At 30.6% G+C, this 26,214-nt stretch overlaps 1 protein-coding gene across 3 annotated transcripts in view; it reads right to left on the bottom strand.

Moving 5' to 3' along the window:
- Positions 1–26,214, bottom strand: part of LOC119076665 (dendritic arbor reduction protein 1) — a 62,352-nt gene that overhangs the window by 14,899 nt on the left and 21,239 nt on the right. The window contains exons 2-5 of one of the 3 annotated variants that reach the window (XM_037183562.1): positions 5,607–5,775; positions 5,029–5,519; positions 3,331–3,456; positions 2,538–2,871 (exon numbers count right to left, since the gene is read on the bottom strand). In XM_037183562.1, coding sequence (XP_037039457.1) covers positions 2,538–2,871; positions 3,331–3,456; positions 5,029–5,519; positions 5,607–5,775 — 1,120 coding nt within the window. The remainder of the gene's footprint in view (positions 1–2,537; positions 2,872–3,330; positions 3,457–5,028; positions 5,520–5,606; positions 5,776–26,214) is intronic. The other 2 variants (XM_037183570.1, XM_037183578.1) reach the window with 2 other exon arrangements.

Genomic DNA, 26,214 nt, shown 5'->3' with positions numbered 1-26,214 from the left:
TTGTCGAACTGCATGAAATATCAATCAATAATAATTACTAGACAAACCAAAGATCAAGATAAGTACAAGTGTCTTGCTCAATAATATACAATAATTTATTATTCCTCATGTTTTGAGTATTGACACACATTTTCCATTCAATAGTAATATACGGATCTGCGCCATTCCGCCACATCACCATCGAGCCATTATTTCACACTTTTTCTCAATATTTCTTCTTAAAAACAATTAAAATTATCAATACTGAAAATTGCAATGCATTTAAACTAAAAATAACTAGAAATTTCTTCACGAGAAGGTGTACGTACAGTACATTTATATTATATGAAACAATATTTTAATTCTTTAAGAGGAACGTGCACCGAATATGAAACAAGGCAGTAATTTTTTTTAAATTCTGCCTGTACGAATCGTCGTAAATATTCAGTTGTTTATAAAATCAATACAACGCGTATGATACAACAACAAAACCTGGGTTACATATGTATTCAATATTATGATTAAATGTATAACAGTATACAAAACTCGGTGTATATTGACATGTATATTAGTTGTTATTACCTTATTATGCCTTTTTGCATTAATAAGCGGCGCGGCATAGCTTAACGCGGAATTTTTCTTCCAATATATATGGCTTTTTGTCTGCATCGATTATGGAATTTCGCGTACGTATGTTTTTGTTTCGAGTAGTCTCAACTCTTTAAGACTATAAATGTGTATCGTGAAATAACAGTTCTAGGGCAATTTGCTATATGAAAGCCAATAAGTTGTCGATACACCGGGAAACGAAAAAACCATACACACAATTTCTTACATTATTTTATTGTCAACTTCTGTGTGCAGTCGAAGTTATCGCAGTTTTACGGTTCGGTGACATGATATATAATGAACGCAGATCACTTATCTTGTCCATCACAATTTATATTTGTATGTAGGTGGCTTTAAGTATCTAACTTTTAATTGAATGTTCTGTGCGAAGAGATAAGCATATTGCAATCAATATGGTGCAAATATAGATCGTGAACGATCGCTTTGCAAAAAATGAGAAAAAGAGAAATAAAATAAGATCACGATGAACTGTCCTCAATGGAAGACTTAGCATTTCGTTTACTTGCTGTAGAAGTAAATCCTCGAGTAAAATTTATATCTTGCTATGAGGAACATATAAGATGATGGCCGTGACGATGGGAAATTATAGGTCAGTTGAATGTGTAGCTACTCTGTAATCTATTATTTTAATTATAAAAACGTCTTAAAAACATCAACTCTGTTGAGAATTTCATTCCATTCATCCTCCATTTCATTCCACCCATCAACAAGTATTTCACACGACCGGTGATAGATAAGTCAAAGCATAAAACGAGATCTCATTCATTAAAGTTGATGACCGATCGGCGAGTATGTCTACATTATTAGTATTGATTAATATAATAAAAAAAAAAGTTAAATGAAACATTTCAATGCTGTATTTGGAGAAACCGTTTGTCAGACATCGTAATGTCAATAATCGTAAAAAAAATATCCAAACTCGTTAACAGTATCACATTGACATTACGGAAGCATTTTCTGTGTTATTTGGATTGACGATGACGGGTGTACATTTCTGTTTCAAAAAATCATTGACATTTTGTCATTTATGTAACATTGGAAGTTTTTTCTGAGCTTTAAACTAAAAAAAATGTTTTTTTTTTAAATTTACCTTTACTTCTAATTTAATTTTATGTAACACACAAGCTCTACACTAGACACCAGCTTCAACCAACTAACATATACAATAATATCCGAAGAGAAAATTACTTCTAATAAATTGATCGAATTGATTACACATTTGAAAAAGTAAAAAATTTCCAATCAAACTGCTAGGCCACAAACACAAAAACACAATCCGTGCTCATCGTAATAAAATTCGTGCAGTGGTCATAGTGAGATAGCTTTTATGTACGTTTGAAAGATTTTAATAAGAATTTACAGTGTTTCACCTATCTGGATTCATTGTCGACTTAATTTAATTTTTCTTTTCTTTTTCATTCCGTTTATATTGTCGTGAATCGATTTATTCGCCATATTCACAACATTACTTCCTACATAGAATAAAGTAAGTCTGGTGCACTGATGATCAATATTGGAAACAGAGAACGCTATTATTTATAGCGTGTGTCGCTTGTGCGCATCATCGATCTTCACTTCTGAAGAAATCGTTCGGAAAATGTGGCTTTTTGCATAAAATGTTTGAGACCTGTACACTTAAGTCTAATTTGAAAAATAGATCAGTACGAACGATATTACTTTGGTTTTTACTTTTAAAAAAATGGGTCACCTGGTCTTCAATGATTGAGTTGTTACATAACGAGATGAATAGTAATAGTACATTATTTGTCAAATGGGAAAAATGATGAAAATGGTATTTCTTGTGTGAAACACTTAAGAAATGATTTCCATCTCATGTCCCACAAGTGATGTATTTTACTCAAAAACTTAAGTTAAAGTCTCGTCTGTAATGTAATATAACGAAAAATAGTAAAAGTTCATAGACTCACCTAAGAAATCACAATGGTGTATCCTTCGTTTCTCCAATTCTGGATTATTTCTTCGATTATATCGAGCCAACATATTTTTAACCGTCGACGTATTGGATAATACCACCGAACTACTATTACTGTTATTGTTGCTATTATTTAAATTGTTATTGTTATTACTTAATGTTGTAATGGAGATATTTTGGTTTTGATGATGACTATTATTACTATTCGAATGAATCGATATTGTAGAGCAAGTTAATGAACTGTGTGGAGGAGGTTGTTGTTGTTGTTGCTGCTGCTGTTGTTGTTGTTGATGATGGTATGGTGGCGGCGGTGTTCGTCTCGGTGGTCCCTGGAAAATGTTTTTTTTAATGCTTTTATTGTTGACTATGATGATTATATGAAGCGATTGTAATTTACTAAAGATCAAACTTGCACGCTTGTGTGTTCTGAAGGCAATTTTAACCAATCGTTTGTATCTTTAATTTCTTAAGATGATAATAAAACTCAAAAATTATCGAAATAAATATGAAAGTTGAAGAAAATCTTTGGGAAAATGAAGAATTATTAATTGAGTGTCAGATGATTTAAATATCAATAGGGCCCACCTCCATCGTAGATCCTTTTCAAAAACTTTGATTTTTTTTTTCAGAACGTTGGAAAATTAGTTTTTCTTTCAGTTTGTTTAGAGCTTACAAACTTGACTATTTCTTGATCAAAAAGTAATGATACGTCAATCGGATGATGATGTTTTGTTACATTTTTTTCATAAGGACTGGCACAAATTATAAGAAATAAATATTTATTTTACCTGTAGAGAATTACTCGGACTTCCTGGATCGGAACTAGGTGGGGTTAACGGTGGTACATACATTAATCTAGACGCCATTTGTGGACATAAATTGGAATTTTGTGACTGGAATTTTGAATGGTAACTCTGGAATATTTTTTAGAAATAAATTTCTCAATTTAGTAAAAACAAACAAAAAAAAAGTTGAATTTTTGTATTAAAAAATGTTTCTAGTGATATAATCGCTGCTAAAGTGTCGCATAAATTATCGAGTGTGATTCAAACGATTGATAAATTGTTATAGAGTAATAAATTCGATAAAACGTTTGCTCGAAAAATATATAAATAAATCAACAAATATCTGAATGTTAAAACATTTGAATGCAAATTTGTTTTCTTTACAAATTTTTCTAAAAAAAAAAAAAGAATTAGAATTCTATGCGGTAGATCGTTGTGGATTTTTTTTTCATAAACATTTATTTTTAGCGTTGTGTTCAATATCGTCATGATTTACTAAATCAGCTAGTTTCGAAATTAATGTTGACATAAAAGAAATATAATTTTTTTTTCTCTATTTCATTATTGCCTTTAAATATTTAATCAGCTAGTGTATTAATTTATTAATCAAATAGCGATGGACCAGAATCTTGGTATTCACAAATTTCATTCATAAAAATAGTATACATAAAGTAATAAAAGAAACAAACATAAAAATAAAATCAAATATTCCATACAGACATACAGATACCATCTCTCTATACAGACGCGCAAAACTGTAGACTTTAAACAATATTAAACTACTTGAACATTCAGCGTCGATGACGAAACTTTCGAAAATGTCGCCTCAATGATAAATAATAATAAAATTCTTTTGACATTATTAAATAAAACGATTTATAGCTCCTTCCAGTTGAAAGCGTTTTCGACCAATATTGTTCGTCCCTGTGCTCAAAAAAATTTTTCGACTGAAAAGGTGTCGGACAACACGGAATAGCTGCAGAATAACTTGCATTTAAAGGTTAGTGTCTGCGAAATCGTTTTTGAAGTGACCTGCTTAGTCAATGATAGAAAATTCTGCATTTTGATTGAAATTTGTTAAATAAAGGAGTTTCGAATGCTTAGCTATCTATGGAGTAAGCAGTCACGTTCTGGTTTCATTCTTTTTTAGATTGATTTTTTTACTTGATCGATTTATCAATGAAAATAGTTAGTTACGGCGCGGCAGAGGCAATAACATCAAGAAATGTAAACCGGAATAGAAATATTAAATCGGCCTAACGTAAGCTGGGCACTGGATAATCAGTGGTACATTTCACAATTAATCTTTTACGAATTGCACGCATGGCCATAATTATCCAAACTGTTACTTCTTTTGATCGAAGTATTTGTGACAAATGGAAACGTAATCTTTTACTTCATTAGTTTGACCACATATTTTACTATTAGAGACAGCATAGCCGGAGCCCAACATTTATTTTTGTTGTCACTCTCGATAACAGATGAAAAAGTTTGATCGGTTGGATACATCTTGATTTCGGCTAATAAATCGATTTAATTAAAAATGTAGGTGGGAAACAATGTCCTGCACTAGGCTTCTTGTTCTCGGTAAGCAATCTCTCCAGACAATAGAATTTGGATTTCTACTCTACACGGCACTATCTTCGGTATCCTAACAGATACATTGTTTATACACTATTCTCAGCCATCATTTTCTCTTACCTGCGAATGATTCTGCCAGCTATTATTATAGTAACTAGAATTGCCTCCATTATTCTGCATTTGATGTTGACCGTGATGAATTGTCATACATCCACTGCCATTCGTTCCACCCAAATAGCCATTCAAACTATTTTGATGCTGATGTTGATAATTGCCTCCCGACATGTGGTATGAATTATTGTTATTATTACTACTACTGCTATTGTTATTGTTTTGGTGTAATGCATTCGAATTGTGATGTAGCGTCGCATGTGACGATGATAGATGACATTTTTCCGTTTTTATTTCGAGTGGACTGAGTAGTGGCGATGATAGCGGTTCGAGTAGATTCTCATCGGAAGCCTCTAGTTTCACTTGCGTTGCTATTGTGCCCAACATAATTGCATTCTCCGGGTCAATGTTTTGTATTGAGCTCGTGATATCTTCCCAAAGTGGCGGCCGCATAAATGTGTCATCGACGTCTGAGCATAGAAGTTCTTTATGTTTGGAACCTAAATGTGATAGTAGTTTCAAAAAAAGGATTTTTTGGTTTTGGTTTTTTGGTTAATAAAATTAAAAATTAATTTTCCTGTCATTACCGAAATAATATTCTTTGCCATAGCCATCGTAGACATGATTATTGGTATAACCACACCCTAATATTGACGGTGAATGTGAGGGTTGATGTTGTATGATTTCTAGTTCTACTTCCGTGTCTAGTTTGTGAAGTCGCCCCATCAGCTCATTTCGATACTCCAATTCTGGTGACTGGAAGAGAAGATAAACACAAATAAGTATCACGAATTATCAAGCTCAACAATATTTTAGTTCATATAATTATATGTGAATGAACAGATCACCGTCTGCTAATTACAATCAATGTTTTCTCTAAACGACCCAGCGACAGCGTTTATTTTTATTGAACAAATAATTCTTTTGGAGCGTATACGCAGAACTCACGGTTCAGGTCTATGGACTCAATGACTCATAAATCGTATTGTAATTAGCATATATGCAGAAGTACACACATAAGTTGATGACCCTTTTTTTCTTCAAATTACTATACTATCCGTCTATAATTGATGATGATTGCTTGCTAAATATTTTCATTTTTTTCACAAGTTTCACACATAACAAGATAAGATAAATTTCGAATATTGATACGTCTTCAGATTAATAATAAAAAAAATGTTATTTAAATAAACGAAATTAAGAAGAAGAAAAAAAATCTTCAACAAACATTTAAAATTTAAATTATCAACGAAATAAAATAATATCCGAAAAAAAGTGAAATAAGAAGGGAAAAAAACTGGTATAGAAGTGTGAAATCTTTGGCAGCTATAAATAATTCACATCATCACACGCATATTATAAATTGTTGTTCGTAAAAAAGAGTAAGGTTCACAGTATTAAAAGGCATATAGACACCATCTACACCAAACTTATGACAAGAAACATTCAAAAAATTGAAGAGATGAACAATTTTTCAAATAAATTTCAGGCAAACTGTTAAATTAATGACCACTTACGCTACTGTCCACTAAATAAAAATACATGTAAGCGTATAATGTTAATGTTTTTTCACTTCTCCGAGAGCATTCAAGATTTCGTTTATATATTCCAGACTGTGTGATGATAAATGAAGCCCTTTTGATGAATTAGATGTCGTTGTACAATTTTTTTTTATTTTGTAAAAGCCTCTTAAGTTGATTATTTTTGGTATTATTTCTAATTCCCCAAAAAAAAAAAACGTTCATATACTGATGGGATATCATCAAATATAAACAGAGAAACAGCATGTTTGCGTTTGGAAGATATAATGCAAATGAGTAATTTCTGGCATAGACGATATCTAATAATTATTATTTTTTTAATTTATGCTTTTTACATATTTTTCCACTAATCCTAAATGTAAACTCTGGTGAACCTGCAAATGTATTTTCTATTTAAAAGTTGATAGTGATTAAAACGTGATCAACAGTTGCTGGTAGCTTTTAGGCCCGTTAAATATAATCAACTCGTGATAGTCAGGCTATTTAAATATGTGATATATTTTCACCTTTTCGATTTAAGTTTTTTCGACAAATCGACACAAAGTCTATTACTTCATTAGTTTAAACATTTTGGCATAAGTCCACCAACTCTGGCGAATGTTGTCGTTTAGGAAAATCGTTGTTCTAATCTTATGCTAAAAGGCATTTTTTAGTGAATTCGATTCCATAACTAGCCTGCGCCTCCAGCTCGTGCTGAAAACCTCCCATTCGCTAAAGCCTTCAAGCATGTATTAGGAAAATAATTATTTCGTTGTCGATAACGGATGGGAAAGCATTTTCATTTCCCAAATTTTTCGAAATTTTCCAGAATATTTCTACATTTTTTCAAATTTTCCTGAAAATACTTTTTGGGAAGATTAAGGAAAATATGTGGAAATCTGGGAACAATTAAGAAATTATGGGAAAATGTCTTGGTCTTAGTGATTAGGATGTTTGACTAGTTTAAAAAAAAAATATTTACAAAAATCTCTGCCTTTTATTGAAATTCATTAAACTTCCTCCGACCATCTCTAAGATTGTTGATTAAAATTCACGTTTCATTTAATTTATTTCCAATTACCTACGAATTGATTCATAACTCATTCTGCAATAAAAAATTTCAAGACAAGTGATGTGTAACAGTCTTACAGTCTGCTAGTTGCAATCGATTTTTCATCCATGCTAAATGAATACAAATCGTTTCATAAATTGACTAATAATAACTTCATCGTCCCACACAAAAGCGATTAGAAAACGGTTAATTAAACGAAATTGAAAAATCCTAAAATTGCGCTTGCACATAATTTCAATTATAAGTTGCATTAAATTCACATAAATAATTAAAATAATTTAATAATATTTGTCACTCGATAAAACATTAATTATATCTGCAACTTTTCAGCCGCGATGTCTAAGTGTGGGATTTTTAAAATTTATATTTATTATTAGCGTTGAAAATCTTGATACAAAGTGAAAACTCGTTGAAAATGCATAGCTACACAATTTTTTTCTGTGTATCCAACTAATTTAACGTGCAATATTGTTTATAGCCACATACCGAACCGTATAACAGTGAGGTATACCTACTTTTTTTTTGTTTGTGCGTTTGCTTTTTATGATTAATAATAATCTCATTTATTATTTATTGACAATTTGTAGGCGAATAATAAGCGTTTGGAAAATGTGTGAATTGCACATGCATACAATGCTTAACATTGGATATATTCAATTGATAAACATTGTATATCCTAGTACTAATACTAGGCATATCGTAAACGATAATGTTTTGTTTGTGTTTTTCACTTTTCGAAATAACCATACACATTTAGGTATTATATTATGTGCAATATTGCAGCTCGGTGCAAGAATTTATAAGATTATTTACTCGTATTGCTCACATCAGATAAGCAAGCATCTATTTTTAGAAGCAATTATTGTGTCTGTAAATATTCCGTATTTGTTGTCGACGAGGTTTTAGAGAAAAAGTTTCAAACCGCAAAAAAGAATTTATTCAAAATCAGGTCACAAAAACGAAAGGATAGTAGATGGACACTACATATGTCGGACAAAGTACCCGATAAAACCTATCTACGGCTTTTTATAAATAAGATATCCTGTGTACAGTGAAACAATGTAAAAATCAGACTTAAAATCAATTCAATGAGAGTATTGTCAACTGTATTTCTATGAATAAAAATGTGATAGTCACCGAATCTTTTGCTGTAGTATCACAATTCTATTCTCTTCAAGAATATGAAACTGTTCTTTTTAGTATCGTATGTTGATAGAACTTTCTATCACATTAACTTCACTAATTGTCTTAGGCTACGAATAAATACGAAATTCTGGACAACTAGGACAAAAATAAGCGTAGAGGACAGATAATTGTTATCTTTATATTTAAAATGTATTGCAAAACTAAAGAAGTACAAGATTTGGCATCGAAAGATAAGAAATCTATGAAACTAAAGAAGTAATAGATTCGATTATTTTATTGTGGTAGAATTGTCGTTTACAAAGGTTAATCTAACACAAAACTATTTTACTCTTTTGAGTTTCTATGTGAAAAATTACCGTTAAAAGGCATATGATAGGACACAAAAAAGTATACCACGGAAACCGTCGTGGAAATAATTAAACGTATATTGTTCAACGATGTCATGCGCTTCTCTATTAAATTGACACATTATGCAACATCGAAAGACATAAATCACTTGAATTTAATAACTTCACTTCGATGCAATCAACCAACTATATTCATCCACTTTTTAACGTAATTTAATTCTATAAAATAAACGGTCTGAGAACGGTTGCATGTAATACGGTCACGTGTGTTGATTCATCTTCGATTTCTTTACTCATATATCGCATTTATAACTCAAATTGATGGACGGTTAAATTGTTTGAAATAAATAAGTTTTTTTTTTTAACAAAAAAAATACAGTAGGTATAAGCACACGCGTTGAGGAAAAAAAAAAAAAAATTAAACAAACATATTATTAAAACATAAACAATTTTGTGGAAAAATATGTGTGCGATATATATGTAGAATATGTATATGAATAATGGAACCCATAAAGTGATGAGAAAATATTTGCTATTCATTGGTTTTCAGCTTACTTTTTTAGGTGCCTCCGTTTGACTTGACTTGTTAATGGTGAAAAGAGTCATAACATTTTTCAAATAACGAACAAATGAAAGTTAAAAACACAAATTTGTTACTATACTAAGCTTAGACAATGTTGTCAGTTTTTTTTTCTTTGTCTTTGATGTTCCATCAAATTTTATTGAATTTTAGTTGTCGGGATGTTCTTTTAAGAATATGTGTGGGAGGTACGCTGAGAAAGAGAGCATCATATCACGATTTTTTGGACATTTTAGTTTTATACATTTTTCTAGATATTTTTTGCTTGAATAATATCATGCAAATTGGACCTAAAGAAAAAAGAATTTTTGCACATATTTCATTGTGTCAATTGTGCGCTCATATTCAAGTAAATTGTCAATTACCCTGAAACATGAATCAAGAGAAGTTGCTGGATCTGACTACCTATAATCATAAACCAGTCCTAGTGAAAAGTGAAGGTTTTTTACTTAAGTTAATAATGAAATTTCTCCGGTTTAGCCTTTTGTGAACCTTAAGGTTATCTTATTAAAAAAAACAACAACCTATCGCACTCTGCATCGTTTTCCATACAACAGTGAACAGTACGCTATTATTTATCGAAACAGAAGAAATATTTAACTTTGATTATAAATATTCATAGTTTTGTTAATGTTTCCAATTTGTTGTTTGTAAATCTTTAACTTTTACAAAATTCATATATTCTACCGAAAGTTAAATGATTCATGTATGTATGTATTTTTTGCTATAAGTTGGAATGGAACTGCATTGAATTGACATTCCGAATGAGGTTGAGTTGGAAATATAATGTTGGAGGTTTAATCCTGCTGACATGGCATTCTGTTATTCAATATGGTATCGGGTGGCGATTGTTTTTAAAAATAATCTTTTACTTCATCAGTTTTAACATTACATGTTTTGCTACGTATGAAAAGCCAAAGGCACATAATGACTAGCCGATTCTAAAAGATCGGATCTGTTTTTCTATAAATACCATCCACCTTTTTAAATCAAATGCACCTATCAACTATCAACTGTAAGAGACTCATAAAAAACGAAGTCCAATTCAAACCGAAAAATTGCATCCAATTGAGCATAAAATTACAATTTGTATGCTTTAACAAATTAATCTAATAATAAATGTAACAATAAATTAATACCAATATTAGATAGGCATTAAAGTAACGTGGCAGACATAACAATGAATTAACCTTCTTTAGAGACAAATTGTTACGCTTACATTTTATTAGCTACAAGAACTGGAGTACACATCTCTCTCTACACCTATATATGTGTGTATAGTGTATGCATGACAAAGTCTCTAAACTACATATAAAACGCTAATATATAATTAAGATATTTATGTTTTTATTTATTTATACCTGCCATGCGTCAATTAAATAAGTTTTTTCTCTGTTGTGATAAATTGACTTGCTTCTTTTTTAAATTAAAAAATAATTAATGTAAGAGTTGGTAATTAAGAACGTATAGCATTTGGGCTATTACGAATTAGACGGGAAAAGATTTTTTTGTTGCTATTAGTTTTGATTAGATATGAAAAATGGACTAGATCAAGATCATTTGAATAAATCATTTTGACAACCACGACTCAATCAATAAAATTTGTAATTTTTTGTTTAAAAAAAGTCATAGTCCATCCTCATCTATGACATAGCTTGGTCAAGTAAGTTAATATTGATGGTTGATGGCTTACGATAGTAACCTGTCAAATACAATACTTGTCATATACATCTATTCATCTGTTATTGATAACCACGACAAAAATAATAACAGGCTCTGGGTAATATGGTCATACATACAGGAAAATGCATGTTAAAAAATTGAAGTACAAGATTTGAAATCAATAGATTAAAAATACTTTGATCGGTGAAAGTAATAGAACCGATAATAATACTTGTCAAATGCTTGCCGTCTGTAACAGGTTAAATAGAATTCAGAAATAATGTTAACGTAACTGTGGTGGCCCTTCCCCTTATTCTACGGTAACTGTAAATATCCCTTTATCGCAATAAATACCTCCGGCGGGTACAATCCTTACGGTTCTTTTGCTCATCACCAAAGTAAACTTTCTGCTTTCAGTTTTGTAACACAAAAGAAGACTTTTATCGTGAGGAAATTCAGGATAAAAATACAAAAATCCTATAAGCATTTTGGGAATCACCCGAATTTAGAATGGTCAGTCCGGGCCTGAGAAAAGTAGATGCAACGAGTTTAGGAAATATGCGTAGAAAATACGAGATTATAATTATAAGTACGAAAGAGTGTTTTATCAAAACGCGCTTTAAACTTTTATCATTCGGATGTTCAGTATTCACTTTTTAAGACTTTCTCCGAGGGGCGGATATTTGTAAACTTCCTCTGAGGATCTTTTATGATTTTGAGGATTTTCTGATGAAACGATTTTCTAGTTTCCAAAGGATTTTCCTTGGACTGATAACACACGACGAACATCTGTCCCTTTGCTTTCTCGATATAGAATAGGGAGCATAAACTGTAGTTTGGTATCTCAAATATGTATAGTGAAATAATCTTGCAGCCTAACTCCTCGTTGTATTCGTTTGCAATCTTAATATGTATATCTTTGGATCCTGATGTCCTACATGTGGAAAATTGCAATTATGTTGTCGGACTCATCACTGATTTGTTTCGGGTGTTAAAGAGTGTTTTAGATGTTCTCCCCATTGTCTATTGGGTCCACATTGTCAATTTTTTCAGGCGCTCATGAGTCAGTTTCAGACCTCATCTCTGTTCGAAGGCTTCAGATATTAGTCATAATACGTTCTTTAAATGGCTCATTTAAGAAATTTCGTTGTAAACTTTCAGTTAATTTGTAAACAATTTCACCCATACTCTTTCAGAATTTTAAATAATTTTTTTTTAAATTGATGCAAATAATTTTTTTTTTGTAAATGCAATTGACGTATATGCATCCAAAATGTATAAAATAAAAATGGCATTAAACAATATTTTTCAAATTACCTGTAAATTTGCATAAGACAACAATGCACATTTGTAGGCGTTTAAAATTTTCTTCAATGAATGTTATATGGTAAATATATTTTTTATATTTTGACTTTGTTTAAAATATTATTATTAGTAAACTTGATCGCATACATAATACCGTAAAGGAAAAAAAGAGATATTTATAAAATTTCTGAACTCAACCCGAAGAAAGGCCATTGTACATTGTTGTAAATTATATTCTTAATGGCTAGTAAATGCCTATACAAAAATGTATAGGCCGCTAAATACATATAATATGAGCATCGAATTATGTATTATTATTATTTCTGCATATTATTTTATTCCTTACTTTAATTCAAATTCATTTCTATATTTGCTACATTATATTCCATAAAAACAACGAGCAAAGACAAAATGAATTGATTTCGCTCTACGAAAAACGAAACCAGCCGTGTAATCGTATCAAAAAAAAAATCATTTTCTATCTAACTACACTCGCGGAACTTTGAAAACCGACACATTTTCTGTTTCGTGGTTTACTCGTATTTTGTGAATTTTGCATGTATTTTGATATGGAGAAATCATAAACTCAAGTAAAACACAGAAACAGAAAATGTGTCGGTTTTCAAAATTCCGCGAGTGTATCACCATATTATGCGGTAAAATGAATCACCAGTGTCTCATTCCTGGTACACACAATAATAATCTAATAAAATGATCAAAAACGCTCTACGATCTTAATCATGCAATAGGTATATAATTTACATATTTACATTGATGTTATGTGGTGCGAAAATATGGCATGATCACTTCAAGATTACGAATAAATAATACAAATCTTATTGCATTTTCGTATATCGACATAAACTCCTAACCAGATCAAGTCACACGTGTTCACTAATACATTTCGTTTGGAAAATGAATTTTCGAACATGTTTAATATCTTGTTCATGAGTCAAAATTGTGTGCATTGTATGTATTATGTGTATATTCCAGCGAATTAAATTGCGTTTCATCTATGTTGCTTCGAATAGCAAGCAATTTTTTTTTTAAATAAAATATTGCTAACGCAGTACAGAAAGTAATTACTTAATTTAACTTTGTATATGTACATGACTCATGTAAATTATTACTTATCTACCCATAAATTACGAAACGGAAAATTAGAGTGGTTCTTTTGCGGTTGGATCGCGCAGAATTTGAACAAAGATACCAAATTGAAACGGCTGGCAGTTATCATCGACGCCAACGACACAAAAATCAACGATGAGCTCTGGATAGTGTTCTCTTAAAAACCAAGGTGTATGTTAAATCTAAAGAAGTAAAAGATTTTGTATCATATGTTGAGTGAAAAAAGTAACAGATTCAATGAATCAATAGCGGTACGCTTGTCGTTTATTAAATGTTAAGTTTTATACTAGCATAATGACGAAAGCTTAGTATATCTTTGGCATCATGCGACGAACAAATAATAATAAAATGAAAGCAAAATAAAATGATCGAGACTGGTTTTTGACAATTGAAATTCAATTGTCAAAAACCAGACTCGATCATTTTATTTTGCTTTTACCTTATTTGGAAAAAAGTATCAAAGTTTTTAAAGAAATCGTTCTAATTGTATGCAAGATTTTCAGGGGAGCAGGGCACACAACAGATTACGTTGCATATATTTTCAATTTCAGCCATTGCATTTAGGTGTACATATGGAGGTGACATTTTTTACAAAAACCCCTTTTTTAAATAAACCCTTATTAATCGTTCCTACTAATTCCTGAGTGGAACACAAGCCCTATAAAAATTAGTGACATATTTTTGGCCTAGACTTTCTTCAAAACTTTTTCTTGCCAAGAAGCAATGATGGCTCATTTTTGTGTATTCTACATTTTTTCCACCTGCACAAAAATTGGCAGAGCCAAAAATTACTTCATAGTAAAAAAAAATGATTTCGGTCAAAAATATGTCACTAAGTTCTATTATCCTTCTAGTACATCTCAACATGCATGAGAAAGAGCCTAAAAATGGTCGAAGAGTCAAAAGTTAGTGATTCTTTAGGAAGTAGTAATATTGAGATCGGTTTGTCTTAATAAAAAGCGAATTGAACAGTGGCAGAAATATACTTTGACCTTCTCCTACTAAATATACCAAGCGTGCTGCTAGTCTGATGGAAATTTCAATTAGAATCTATTACCGTTATTAATTTTAGCCTCGCTTTTAGTCGAATAAGGACAATGTAGTAAACGTAATGTAGTCGATATTTCTATATGTGTACCATCTTCCTTTTATGTTATGGATAACCTTCGGTCCATTCAAAGAAAGAAAAAAAGTGGTCCATTGCATAAGCTGAGGAATATATTCTCTTAGCTATATCAGACTCGTTGTTAAGCGCGGAAAAAAAGTTCATTTACTTTATGTTTTCAAACAAAATATCAAATTCGTGACCAATTCAACATACACATTTTAAACATGAACGACTTTATAGTGGTTAATTGAATACGAATAAACAACGTCATCATGTTATGTGAATCATTTAAATTTAATTATATTACAAAATCTTTTTTTTTTATTTATAAAATAAATCGAAAATAATTGGGTAATTATTAGTATGGTGTTCAACAGAGATATTAATTGTTGTTTGAATGTTTTTTTTTTTGATACTTTGAGTGTTTTTTTTTTCTTTAAGTTTAACATTTATTTGTAGACTCATAAATAATATGATTATTTTTATCGTTTATAGTCATGAAATCGCGGTATAGTTTTTTTTTTATTTCATTATTAGATATTATAGCTCACGGGTGCAAATCGATTTAATGGTTTTAATATAATATTAGGAATTAAAAGTCAGCATTGAAAATTGATAGAAATTGTTATATACGAATTCCATGGTAAGGTAATCGAATAAGTGGTGTATCTAAAATGTATATGTTCGTAGAAGATATTTTTTTTATAAATATATTTCACTTTTTGCATTAGGAATATCGTGACAAATCGTGACCTAATGATCCTCCATTGTATCTCGATAGGTTACACGAAGAGTGTAAAAAATGAAACACTTACACAATAACGTCTATATAGCCTAGTTAGCAAAAGTTTCTGATTCAGATTAAGGAAAGGAGTATAATATTTAATGTTCTGTTGACAATGTTCCATTTGGCAAATGTACATTCTATTTGAAAACAGTATTCCAACAACATCGAGAGAGCAAGAAAAAAACAAACTGAAAAGTAAAATTACTTTTTCTGAAAATATAATAGAATTGTTGTGTAATAAAATCGATTGCTTTATGAAAGTTGACTTCGTGTGGACATTACATGTTGTTACGATTAACTAAGCGAGATACACACGTAATCACAAAGTAAATCATCACAATTGTGTGATGCTGCACAGCATGGATGGAGAGAAAGATAATTTTAACCACAACAATCAAAATAGAACTGCACAGCATTTCCTAGCCTATCGATTTCTTTGTCATGTATACGTGGCTGCCAGCCAGATTGCGTGATTCGCAAGATGTTTCGTCAATAAAACATGCATAAATTGTGTGACATTTGCCAATGTCATTGAAGTCATTTGATTTCTTTCCACTTAACGTAAGTAGTAATGATAATTTTTGAATGTTCAATAATTGCTTATTCTTGACGAATACTGATGATTCCTTTACGGTTGTATAATTAATACATTTGTTTCAATAGTGTAATGGTTATTATGTCATTTGTTATCGACAACTATGACGAAAATGAGCTATGAGCCTGTCTGTTGTGGTCCTTAATGCAGGTAAAAACTAATTAAATAATAGATTTGAAGGAAAGTGCACTACTAGAACTGTAAAACGGTATCTAGGTTCGAGACGAAGTAGATTTTTACAGTAACAAAAATATCGATAATTGAAAGAAGTAGTAGATTCGATTATCGAATTCATAATAATACTGGAAATAATACGTTAGACTCCGTCAGAAAGGGTGGTTTTCAATTAGTCAATTATAATTAATAATAAAATGATCAACGACATGAACTAAATGATCCCACAAATTTTCAGACTAAATTTTAGGCAAATATTTTCACTGATCATTAACCAGGTATGTGCAAAAAGAAGTGAGCGCTAAAACTTCCAGTCCTAACTCATTAAAGTCAACAAATAAAATAAATTTATTAATATATTCAATTCATATTCTTAATGCTCATTCAATTGTTATAACCGTAGTATATTAATGGTCAGTGAACCTTTTAATTTTATTTTGTTATTATATTGTCCCTTATAAGCTTCCAGTTCACATAAAATTTATTGCTTTGTAAAAGTGTACAAAGTGTTCCACATATAATTTCATTCAAAGCGTATACCTATTAGATGTGTTATGGGGAATCGTTGTGGAAAAAAAGAGAACACATTGAATGCATAATTTTTTTTTTATTTAACTTTTATGGCAGATAAATGGTTAGTTTACACAGAAATGTAATAATTTAATGCACAGGAATCGCGCACAATTGCACAATGAACTGTGAGGTTTTTTTTATTCAAACTAATTTTCAAATTACTATGGTTTGACTATATGGTGGATGTGTCGAGGATCATTTCATTCTACTGCAAATGAAGAGAAATTGTTTCGTAATGTGTACACACATTATATAGAAATATCAGACAGTAAGTCATTATAAGAAATCAACAGATTTTGGTCTTCTGAACATAGTTTCTATGGTAAAGAAATGATATTTGTGAAGACGTAATATCTGAGCAAAAAGTCGTCATCTACTTCTTGATTTTTACGATAAAAGTCGCTAAAATTTTATTTTTTCAAATCGTAAATAGTTCCATCTTTAAGACAGCCCAAGACACCAAATAGAATAAGTTACCCGATACCTGAAATGAAAATACATCGCTGAGCTGAAAATATCAGATTATCGACGCCTATTTTACGTTTGAATGGATACTGTTTTATAGTTATTTGTGACTCAATATCTTATCTGCTAACAAAGGTCAAAATTAGCTGAAACATTAAGGATGTATAATTCGATATTCCACATTTTGTTATTGATATAAATACAAATGTTTCTTTATAGCCGTTTCTTGTGTTGATAGATACAGACCTTGATCGATAAAATAGCCTGCGGCTCAAGAACACTTGCATAGTTTACTCACGCGTCAATATGCATATCATTAAAATCGACATTTTCAGCTTATTTATAATATTGTAGATGCCAATAGTAATGCTGTCTCAATACATATAAAATATAAGAATACTTGGGGAAGAGTAGACAAAAATCGAATAGTCTTGTTGGAAAATATCTGGTGTTTTATAAGAAATCGAATTTATGTAGAGATATTGGCTTGACATTAACATATACGATAAAATGGTAATTTTGTTATCGAAATTGGCTTTTATTGGATCCAATATATTAATCAAATACATGAATTTCATTCATTATAAAACACCATTAACACCTAAATATTATTCAATTTCGAAGTGAAGTTTTATTTTTACAATTCAAAATATTGTCAATTTTTTTTTCACTAATAGCATTCGGACAAGACTATGAAAATCTTTGTAAAATTCTCTAGTTTATTGCTCATAAATATTGTAATTTGAAATTTCAATCATCAATATCTGTCGCCGATAAATGGACCTGCGGGCATATTTTTAAAACAAAAACAAGTTTGTTTTTGATTATTTTGTTTTTTTGGTTTTTTTTTTCATTATTATTTTTTTGGCAATTTTACTTTCACACATTTATTTTAATTAATGATTATCTTATCGAAATTTCTTCAAGTTTCATAAAATTTCAATTAAATTTTTGGTACACAAACAGCGCTTTTTATCAATTTAATAATTCAAATCGAACATCAACGATTCTTTTTCTAATTGCAACAGCGACCTCCAAAGAAGCCGATACGTTCTTGTTTTTCTCGTTTAGGTGTTTTCCACTATAATTATAAAACTGACGAAAAAAAAACAGTATCGGGTGGCTAAAGTTTTTTTTTTCCTTTATGTAATAAAAGCCGTCATCATAATTTTAACAGTTTTCAGCCGTCAATAATTTCATAAAATTAATGTTGTCATCAATTTTATGATTTTTTAATTTAAATTTTTGCTCACATCAAATATCACACCTCGTTCTAGCGTAGGACCTTTAACAGCTATAAATTTACAATGTGTGACATATCATCTGAGCGTGACTTTGGTAAAATTTTGTAATCCCATATCGATTCGGGTGCGACTTGACCTAAACCTGAAATAATAAAACCCAATTCGGCTCAGGTACGGTTCAACCTGGATAAATCGGAACTTGAAATTTATCATTGCATGTTTTTGATCAATTCAGGTCAGATTAAGTTCAGGTTGACGTTTCTGTTCTTCAATTTCAGGTCGATCTGAACCTGATGATTCGAAACAAACTTAGCCAATTCAACCATCATTTATAAATTTCGGGTTCAGCCTCAAGCGCCTTAACGCAACCTATTACGGACGACTATGTCATTTGTTATCGACAACGACGCTGACGAAAATGAGCGATGAGCTCCATCTGTTCTGGTACTTTATAATTGAATGTATGTGAAAACTAATTAAGTAATAGATTTGAAGTAAAGTGGACTACTAGAATTGTAGGACGGTATCCCGGTTTGAGATGAAGGTCGAGTTTTACAGTTTTAGTAACAAAAATATCGATAATTGAAAGAAGTAGTAGATTCGATTATCGAATTCATAATAATACTGGCAAATAATGGCTTTTTCAATCAGTCAATTATAATTACTTTAAAAATGAATAAACGAAATGAACTAAATGATCTGAATTCCATCATTTCGGTTGTATGGTACTACAAAGTCCGGAGTGACACCAACGGCTCTTTTTTAGTTATGTATCAATACTTTACGTTTTACATGACGAAAGTACTGAGAAAGTTCGCTTTTGAAAATGTTCATTAGTTAATCGAGTCAATTCGTTTTCATTGTCAATTTCAAGTTGACTTACAAATTAAGCGTTGACGCATAAAATCAACTGTTCAATGTTTTCAAAATTGAAGAAAAACCCGATGAGTAAGCACATTTCCGTTTTCTTAAAATTTAATGTAAATACATGCAAGTGCCCGAATGTTATTTGTAAGATTATTTACCACCTAGTCGTGGAAATAGAAGATCACGAATTTGGAAATGTCAAGAAAAAAAGCCAATAAGTGAAAATAAGATTTCAGCTATTAATTTATTGATTAATTTTTAATGAACATTTATTTCTTGTTAGTCATTTTGTTCAATTACCAATCATCATCATCTCCATTCATGTATTGATTACAGAGCTAGATGAAATGGCAAAAATAATCAAATTAATCGATCAGCACTGTTGTCGGTATAAAATGATGTTTAGAATTTTTGATTGTAAATATTTTAACTTCATAGAAAACACGAATAAAGTCATAAATTATCCAGGTAAGCCTCGCATCTGGATTTCGTTTCTTTTTTTTTTAATTTACATTTTCTCCCTTTCTTCATAAGGTCGCGGTCAGAACACGCGGACAATCTAACCATCACAGTCGCAACCAACATTATTCAAATTCCTATTTTAAATGCATTCAAACCCCTTTGCTCATGAACAATAAATTCATTTCAGCCCATTCTAAGTCTAACGTGTTACAAACACGCGCAGCTCGTTATCAAATTACTGCAACGTCATATTACGAAACATCACCTCAATATATGAAGAGGGGTTTAACATACAGGGGTTAAAAGTCACATAACGAAAATGGAATTAAAAGGTAAACATCTATCTATCATAATGGGATGTAATGTGCTGTGTGTAGTTTATTGATATTTGGGGCTGATTAATAATGTAATTGTGAAAGCGAATGAAGAGCGCTTTTTTGTGGTATAGATGTTTGGTGTTAAAAGTTTATCGCATGTTACGATCACGTTTTTAAGTAAGGGAAGAAATTTCAGGTAAAATAAGAGATTGATTTATTGTAAAGATTTGACGCTATTTAATGTAATTTTACTGCATTGTAGAATGTATGAGAAAGTCACATTGACCCTAGTGGTTGTTTGATTTTATATTATTAAATGCATTAGTTGCTCTAATTGTTGAGAATTATCATGGAACTAAATATCGCAAAGCAGTAGATCTATTACTTCTGATGTTTATCAGCCAGTGCATAGGTCAACTGTGCAATATGTTTCTTAATTTAACCTTTTGCGAACTCATCCGTTATCTAGAAAGACGTCAAAAATAATTGTCACATGGACAAATTTATGTAAAACTGATGAAGAAATGGCTTTGTTTGATACACTAGAAAGTATAGAAAGTCTTTGGACACAGGATAGTGAGATTATAGATGATGGTAGGTAGATGCTTGGAGATGATTACATCCAACTTTCTATAAAAAAAATAATCTCCTCACATCTCCAAGCATCTGGTGTACCACTAGTAACCATAGAGACAACAGAAGTAACAGATCTATTGACTGCCTATGCTATCGAAGCGCAAAGTGGACGAAGCATATGTGAGAGCTGAGAGACCATCTTGCCTTTCGTACTTGGACCACTGTCGCGTAGATCTTTTCCTGTTTTTTTCTCCAAACTCTTGATCACGGAAACAAAAGTTCTTCCTGACATTGAATGTTCGATGTTTCGACCGAAATGCAAATTCAACAGATACCTCTGACTAAGACAAAGATTTCTTGAATTAAATAGCTTTTCGTTAATAAATTAAATTAATTTTGCAAGATTATATCGTTGTAATTTATTCGAATTGACATCATTTCGCCATTTTTCATAATCTTACCATCGGAAGGTCTCCCCATCAACTGAACCAATACAATATCACATTCAACTAATTTTTCTACGTTGTATAGTCAAAAAAATGCGTAACACACTAGCAATTATTATAATTAGAACTAATTGAACCTCTATTCAATATGAAAAGTCATTGTCTCGGTTACCAGATCAAGAAATCCAGATGATGATAGGAATAATTAATTTCAACATTTCGTGTCCTTTTATGTTTATTAAATTAAAAGAAACATCCAGAGCCTATCTCCGATGTACAAAACAAAACAAAAAATTATGTTTATTTCACATCATCAATAGTCATAATACAGCCATGTTAAATTGTTTTTGAATTAATTTTTAATCAGATAAAAACATGTATTTCAATGTAGCAAGTATTTTGTATTCAACGCCCACGTCAAATTGATTTTTTTCAAAGTCATCCACATTCAGTGTATCTTATATTAGTATGGGGCTTTTCAGTTTCAGATTTTTTTTTTCATATCAAAATGCTAAAAGTATGTACATAAAGGTTCAATATAATACAACAACAACAACAAAAATTTGTTTATGTTATATATGGAACAAGAGTTCTACAATCGAAGAGATAGTATGTAAAAACGTGCACAACACAGCCATAAAGTAATGATACCGATCTTTGACGAGAAAGAAGTGATCAATGAAAATATAACCAAACTCTTAAACCTTTTAACAAGAAATTTATTTTCTTATTTGTGAGATCATAACTATAGCAAATTGATTCTTCAGGGTGATGAACCGATGTTTGTGTATTGTCTTCACAGAAAAAGATTAATTGTTTCACTGCTAGCTATCATGAATGAATTAGTTCAATATTTTTCTCAGTCGGATGGGTGTTTTTGGACGGACTTTCTTTGGGTAATTATTTTTGATTGAAGAATACTGTTAGTTTTAGTATTAAACGAAAATACGACCGGAAGCAAGATCAATATTTTCTATTAGAAGCATGATCAATATTCTCTTTGAGGTAAATAGCGTTATGTTGTACATTACTTTAAATTTGGGGACTGATGTTTTTGTACTTGCGGTGAGAAACCTTTTTTGTGACAAAGTTTCTAATCAGAAATAATTTGATTAGAAAGTTTTTAATTATCTGAATTTGTGGTCAAATTATAAGCTGATTAGTTAAATACTGACATATTTTAGCAAGAGAATTGTCGCCTAACTTTTTTCGAAATGAGTATAAAATACAGAACAAGAAATCCATCACTTCCCTAGACTTGTAATATATGAAAAACCATCATACATCTCAAAAAATGTTAGAGCCTAACCCGTAGTCATCTGTTATCGATAAAGAGGACAAAAATAAACGATAAGCTTTGACAAAATGCGCTCTTATTATAAGAGTCTTATATAGCAAAATGCATGTTAGAAAAAGTGAAGTAAAAGATTAGAACTTAAAAATGGTTTGATCAAACGAAATAATAGAGCGATAGTAATAGTGCTGATGATGCGCTTACCATCTGTGAATGGCTAGTAAATAGACAGTTTACGCAAATGACGTATAATTTAAAGGTCAACTTATAAGTTGGAAAATGTAAGTAACGTCTTCATACAAGAAGTTCTGGAAGGTTACTTATAATATCCAACTTATAAGTTGACTCATAAATTATTCGTCATTTGCGCAAACTGTCTAACAACTTTAGAATTTGATAGTTGTTAAATTTAACTGACTCGGGACCTCGCTCAGGACAGTACATTTTCAGAGATAAATTTATCTATCGGATACATCAGGGCTCATAAAATCTGTCTGGAATTAAGTGACCATTCTTTTCTTTGAGACATAACTCAAAACATATTGGAATTGAAATAGAAAATATGTTAAATTTCAAAATTATAACGATAGGTTCAGAAGTTACAGGTCAGGTCACTTTCATTTATTAAGTTAATTTCATATCTGAGTCGACAAATAACATTAAAAAATAGATTTGCATCTCCGTTGAATGAATCAATGAGAAAATGTTTTTTTTACCTTTATTTCAATTAAAAATTCCTTAATTTATTGCCCCAATATTTCAGATGAAAAAACAATGATAAATACTCTAGTTTCAATGTTATTTGTAGTTCCCACAAATATACGTACGTACAACCTATATGGAAGAGAAAATTATACGACAGCAAACAAAAATTGAAATTAAAAAAAAATTGTGTCAATATTAATCTATCGCATAGCGTAAACAAAGTACCGCATTTTATGAAATGAAAACAATAATACAGTTTCACAGAAAAAGGGCTTTACACATCACATATTTAATTTCTTTTCCCTATATGAATACATATTCCGAATAAATGTAAGAAGCGAAGAGTCATCATGTTCAATCAAAGAAATTGTTTAAATAAAGTGTGATAAAATAGTCAAATATTTTACCACATTCTTCACGGGATATACCATACCGCAGTTATTAATTAACTCAAATATTTCACATTCCCAACGTTATATGACCCATTCATGACGTAATATATATACATTCATATTGATTCTATATAGGATGATAAATATATAGACTATTGCATGTCCGAAAATTCAAAGAGATTTATTACAGATGTATAATTTGCATAACTTCACCTACTCCATGCTCATTATTCAAGTGAAGGAAAAATACGAAAATACTAACATCGAACATCTATTACCCTTAATTCAATAATTAAACACTTTAACCTCTTTAACAACCCATCACACGAAAATGTACCCATTCCACATTATAATCCCGTAAAAACACATTACCATTCCGTGACTTTAACAATTTGGATAGTAATATTTCTCTGGTTTTTTTATATACTATACTTAATATATTGTGGTTTATAGGGATTTTCCATGTCTCAATATTATGTGTGGAGGCTATGTGGGGGAGGATTGGATGGATGGAAACCAATTAGCTAATGAAATTTGGTTCAGAAAACTGTTGGTTATTATTTAACATAAAAATTGTATGGTTCTTTAAATAAAATTCGAAAAAATGATTATTACTTTCAGGAATTGTCGTTTACAATGCTTGCTGGTTTCATTTGGGAATTCCAGGTAAAATTTTACGCAAACTAAGCACGGGGTCGTAGCTTAAAAAACTTGTAAATGACTTGCAAAAGGAGATAAAAAATGATATAACATCTCATTAACTATATAGAAACGGCTGGTCTGGTCATCTGCTATCGACAACGATGACCAAAATAAGAGTTCTGGCTAGGATTTTCTTATATGAGATGTAAGCCAAAATGATTGAAGTGATAGACTATGATAGATTCGCCTTCGGCTCGGATATGCAAACTCTACTATAATCTACTAATATTTTAAAGAGATTCGAATAATTATGCGTAATGATAATAGGTGGATTATTAACCAGAAATACGTAACGCACTAATCGTCCAAAACTGTATTACAAAAAAATTTGTCGGTTTTCCTACTGCTATGGCTGTATGGTTTCTTTCTATTTTCATTTAGTTATTGTGTAAACTAGAAAATTAGTTCATAAATCAATCCAATTTCTGAAGAATATTTTGTTTGTTACATTCAACAAGCAAACAATTACATTATTGCTATTCCATGTCACTAATAAACAACAATTTAATATCAAATTACTTGCAATATATTTGTGTAAGTATGTTTTTCTACATATATTGTTGTTAATTAGGACCCTATACATCGTTTATTCGTTAAATGTTCATTGAGCATGAAAAAGACCATTTAAATGGCAGAGAAAAAAAAACGAACTTCCGTTGAGCATAATACGATAAACGAAACATTTTAATATTATAATTCTCCATGATTTTGATCAAGTTAATTTTATATGTTTAAACTCGTTTTTTTGATGTTGTTTTACAAATTGTTTTCGTTTATGCAACGTGTATGCGTAACAATATGAAATAGATAATTCTGCCATGCATTTTATTCCATGCCATCAGATAATGTAAGGAAATTCATCAAGGAAATGGTTTTTTCTTCTCTGAGGAATATTCACTCAGCACTTGTTGTCAGCATGTCATAAGGAAGTGACAGGCACTCGAGTTAGACCACTATATATTATTGAATAAATTCACAGTGTTCACATGCTGTTACGAACGGTTTGTTGGAATCATTCTTGGATGCAGTTTTTAACTATTCACAGATGGGAAACATACCAATTGTGGTGGGGTAGTTATCGTTATCTACTACTTCATTCGATCTAAGTATATTTTCGACATGTGGCAGTAAAATCTTGTACTTCATTTGTTTTTTTTTTATTTATTTAATATTTATAAGACGAAGTTAGGCAGAGATTATCTTTATTTTTGTCTACTTTTTTGATAACAGATGATGTGGTCGTTAATACAAGGCTAGACTGTTGTCGTTGTCTCTTTGACTAAAATGTAATTAAAATTGAAATTGAATCTCTGTTGAATAGAATATTTTTAAATGTACGCTAATGCTACGTAAGCTTTCTAAATTTTATTAATATTCTTCACTCCCATGCCACTAAACGACTCATTAAAAAATGAAATGATGCAATTCCATCGGAAAATTACTCAATTTGATGACTGAATCATCTCGTGGAAAATGAAATAATCAAATTAAATAAATTAAACGTCTACATTATGTTGAATTAAAATCTATTATTCAATAAATCTCTCTCCGAAAGCCTATGGTTTTATCCTACATATAAATATATTTCACGGTAAAATTTATATTTATATTCATTAACAAACGAAAATCGACTTTATTATATTGCCAAACATCAAAATTATAATTGATATGTAAAACGAAATGGATAATTTAATTGCTTATATTTATATACGAAATGAAATCAATTTC

Source organism: Bradysia coprophila, chromosome III, assembly GCF_014529535.1.
Source record: "Bradysia coprophila strain Holo2 chromosome III, BU_Bcop_v1, whole genome shotgun sequence".
In the NCBI taxonomy this organism is placed as follows: Eukaryota; Metazoa; Arthropoda; class Insecta; order Diptera; family Sciaridae; genus Bradysia; species Bradysia coprophila.
The sequence above is the reverse complement of the archived record's forward strand: the minus strand, read 5'-3'. Positions and strand labels throughout refer to the sequence as shown.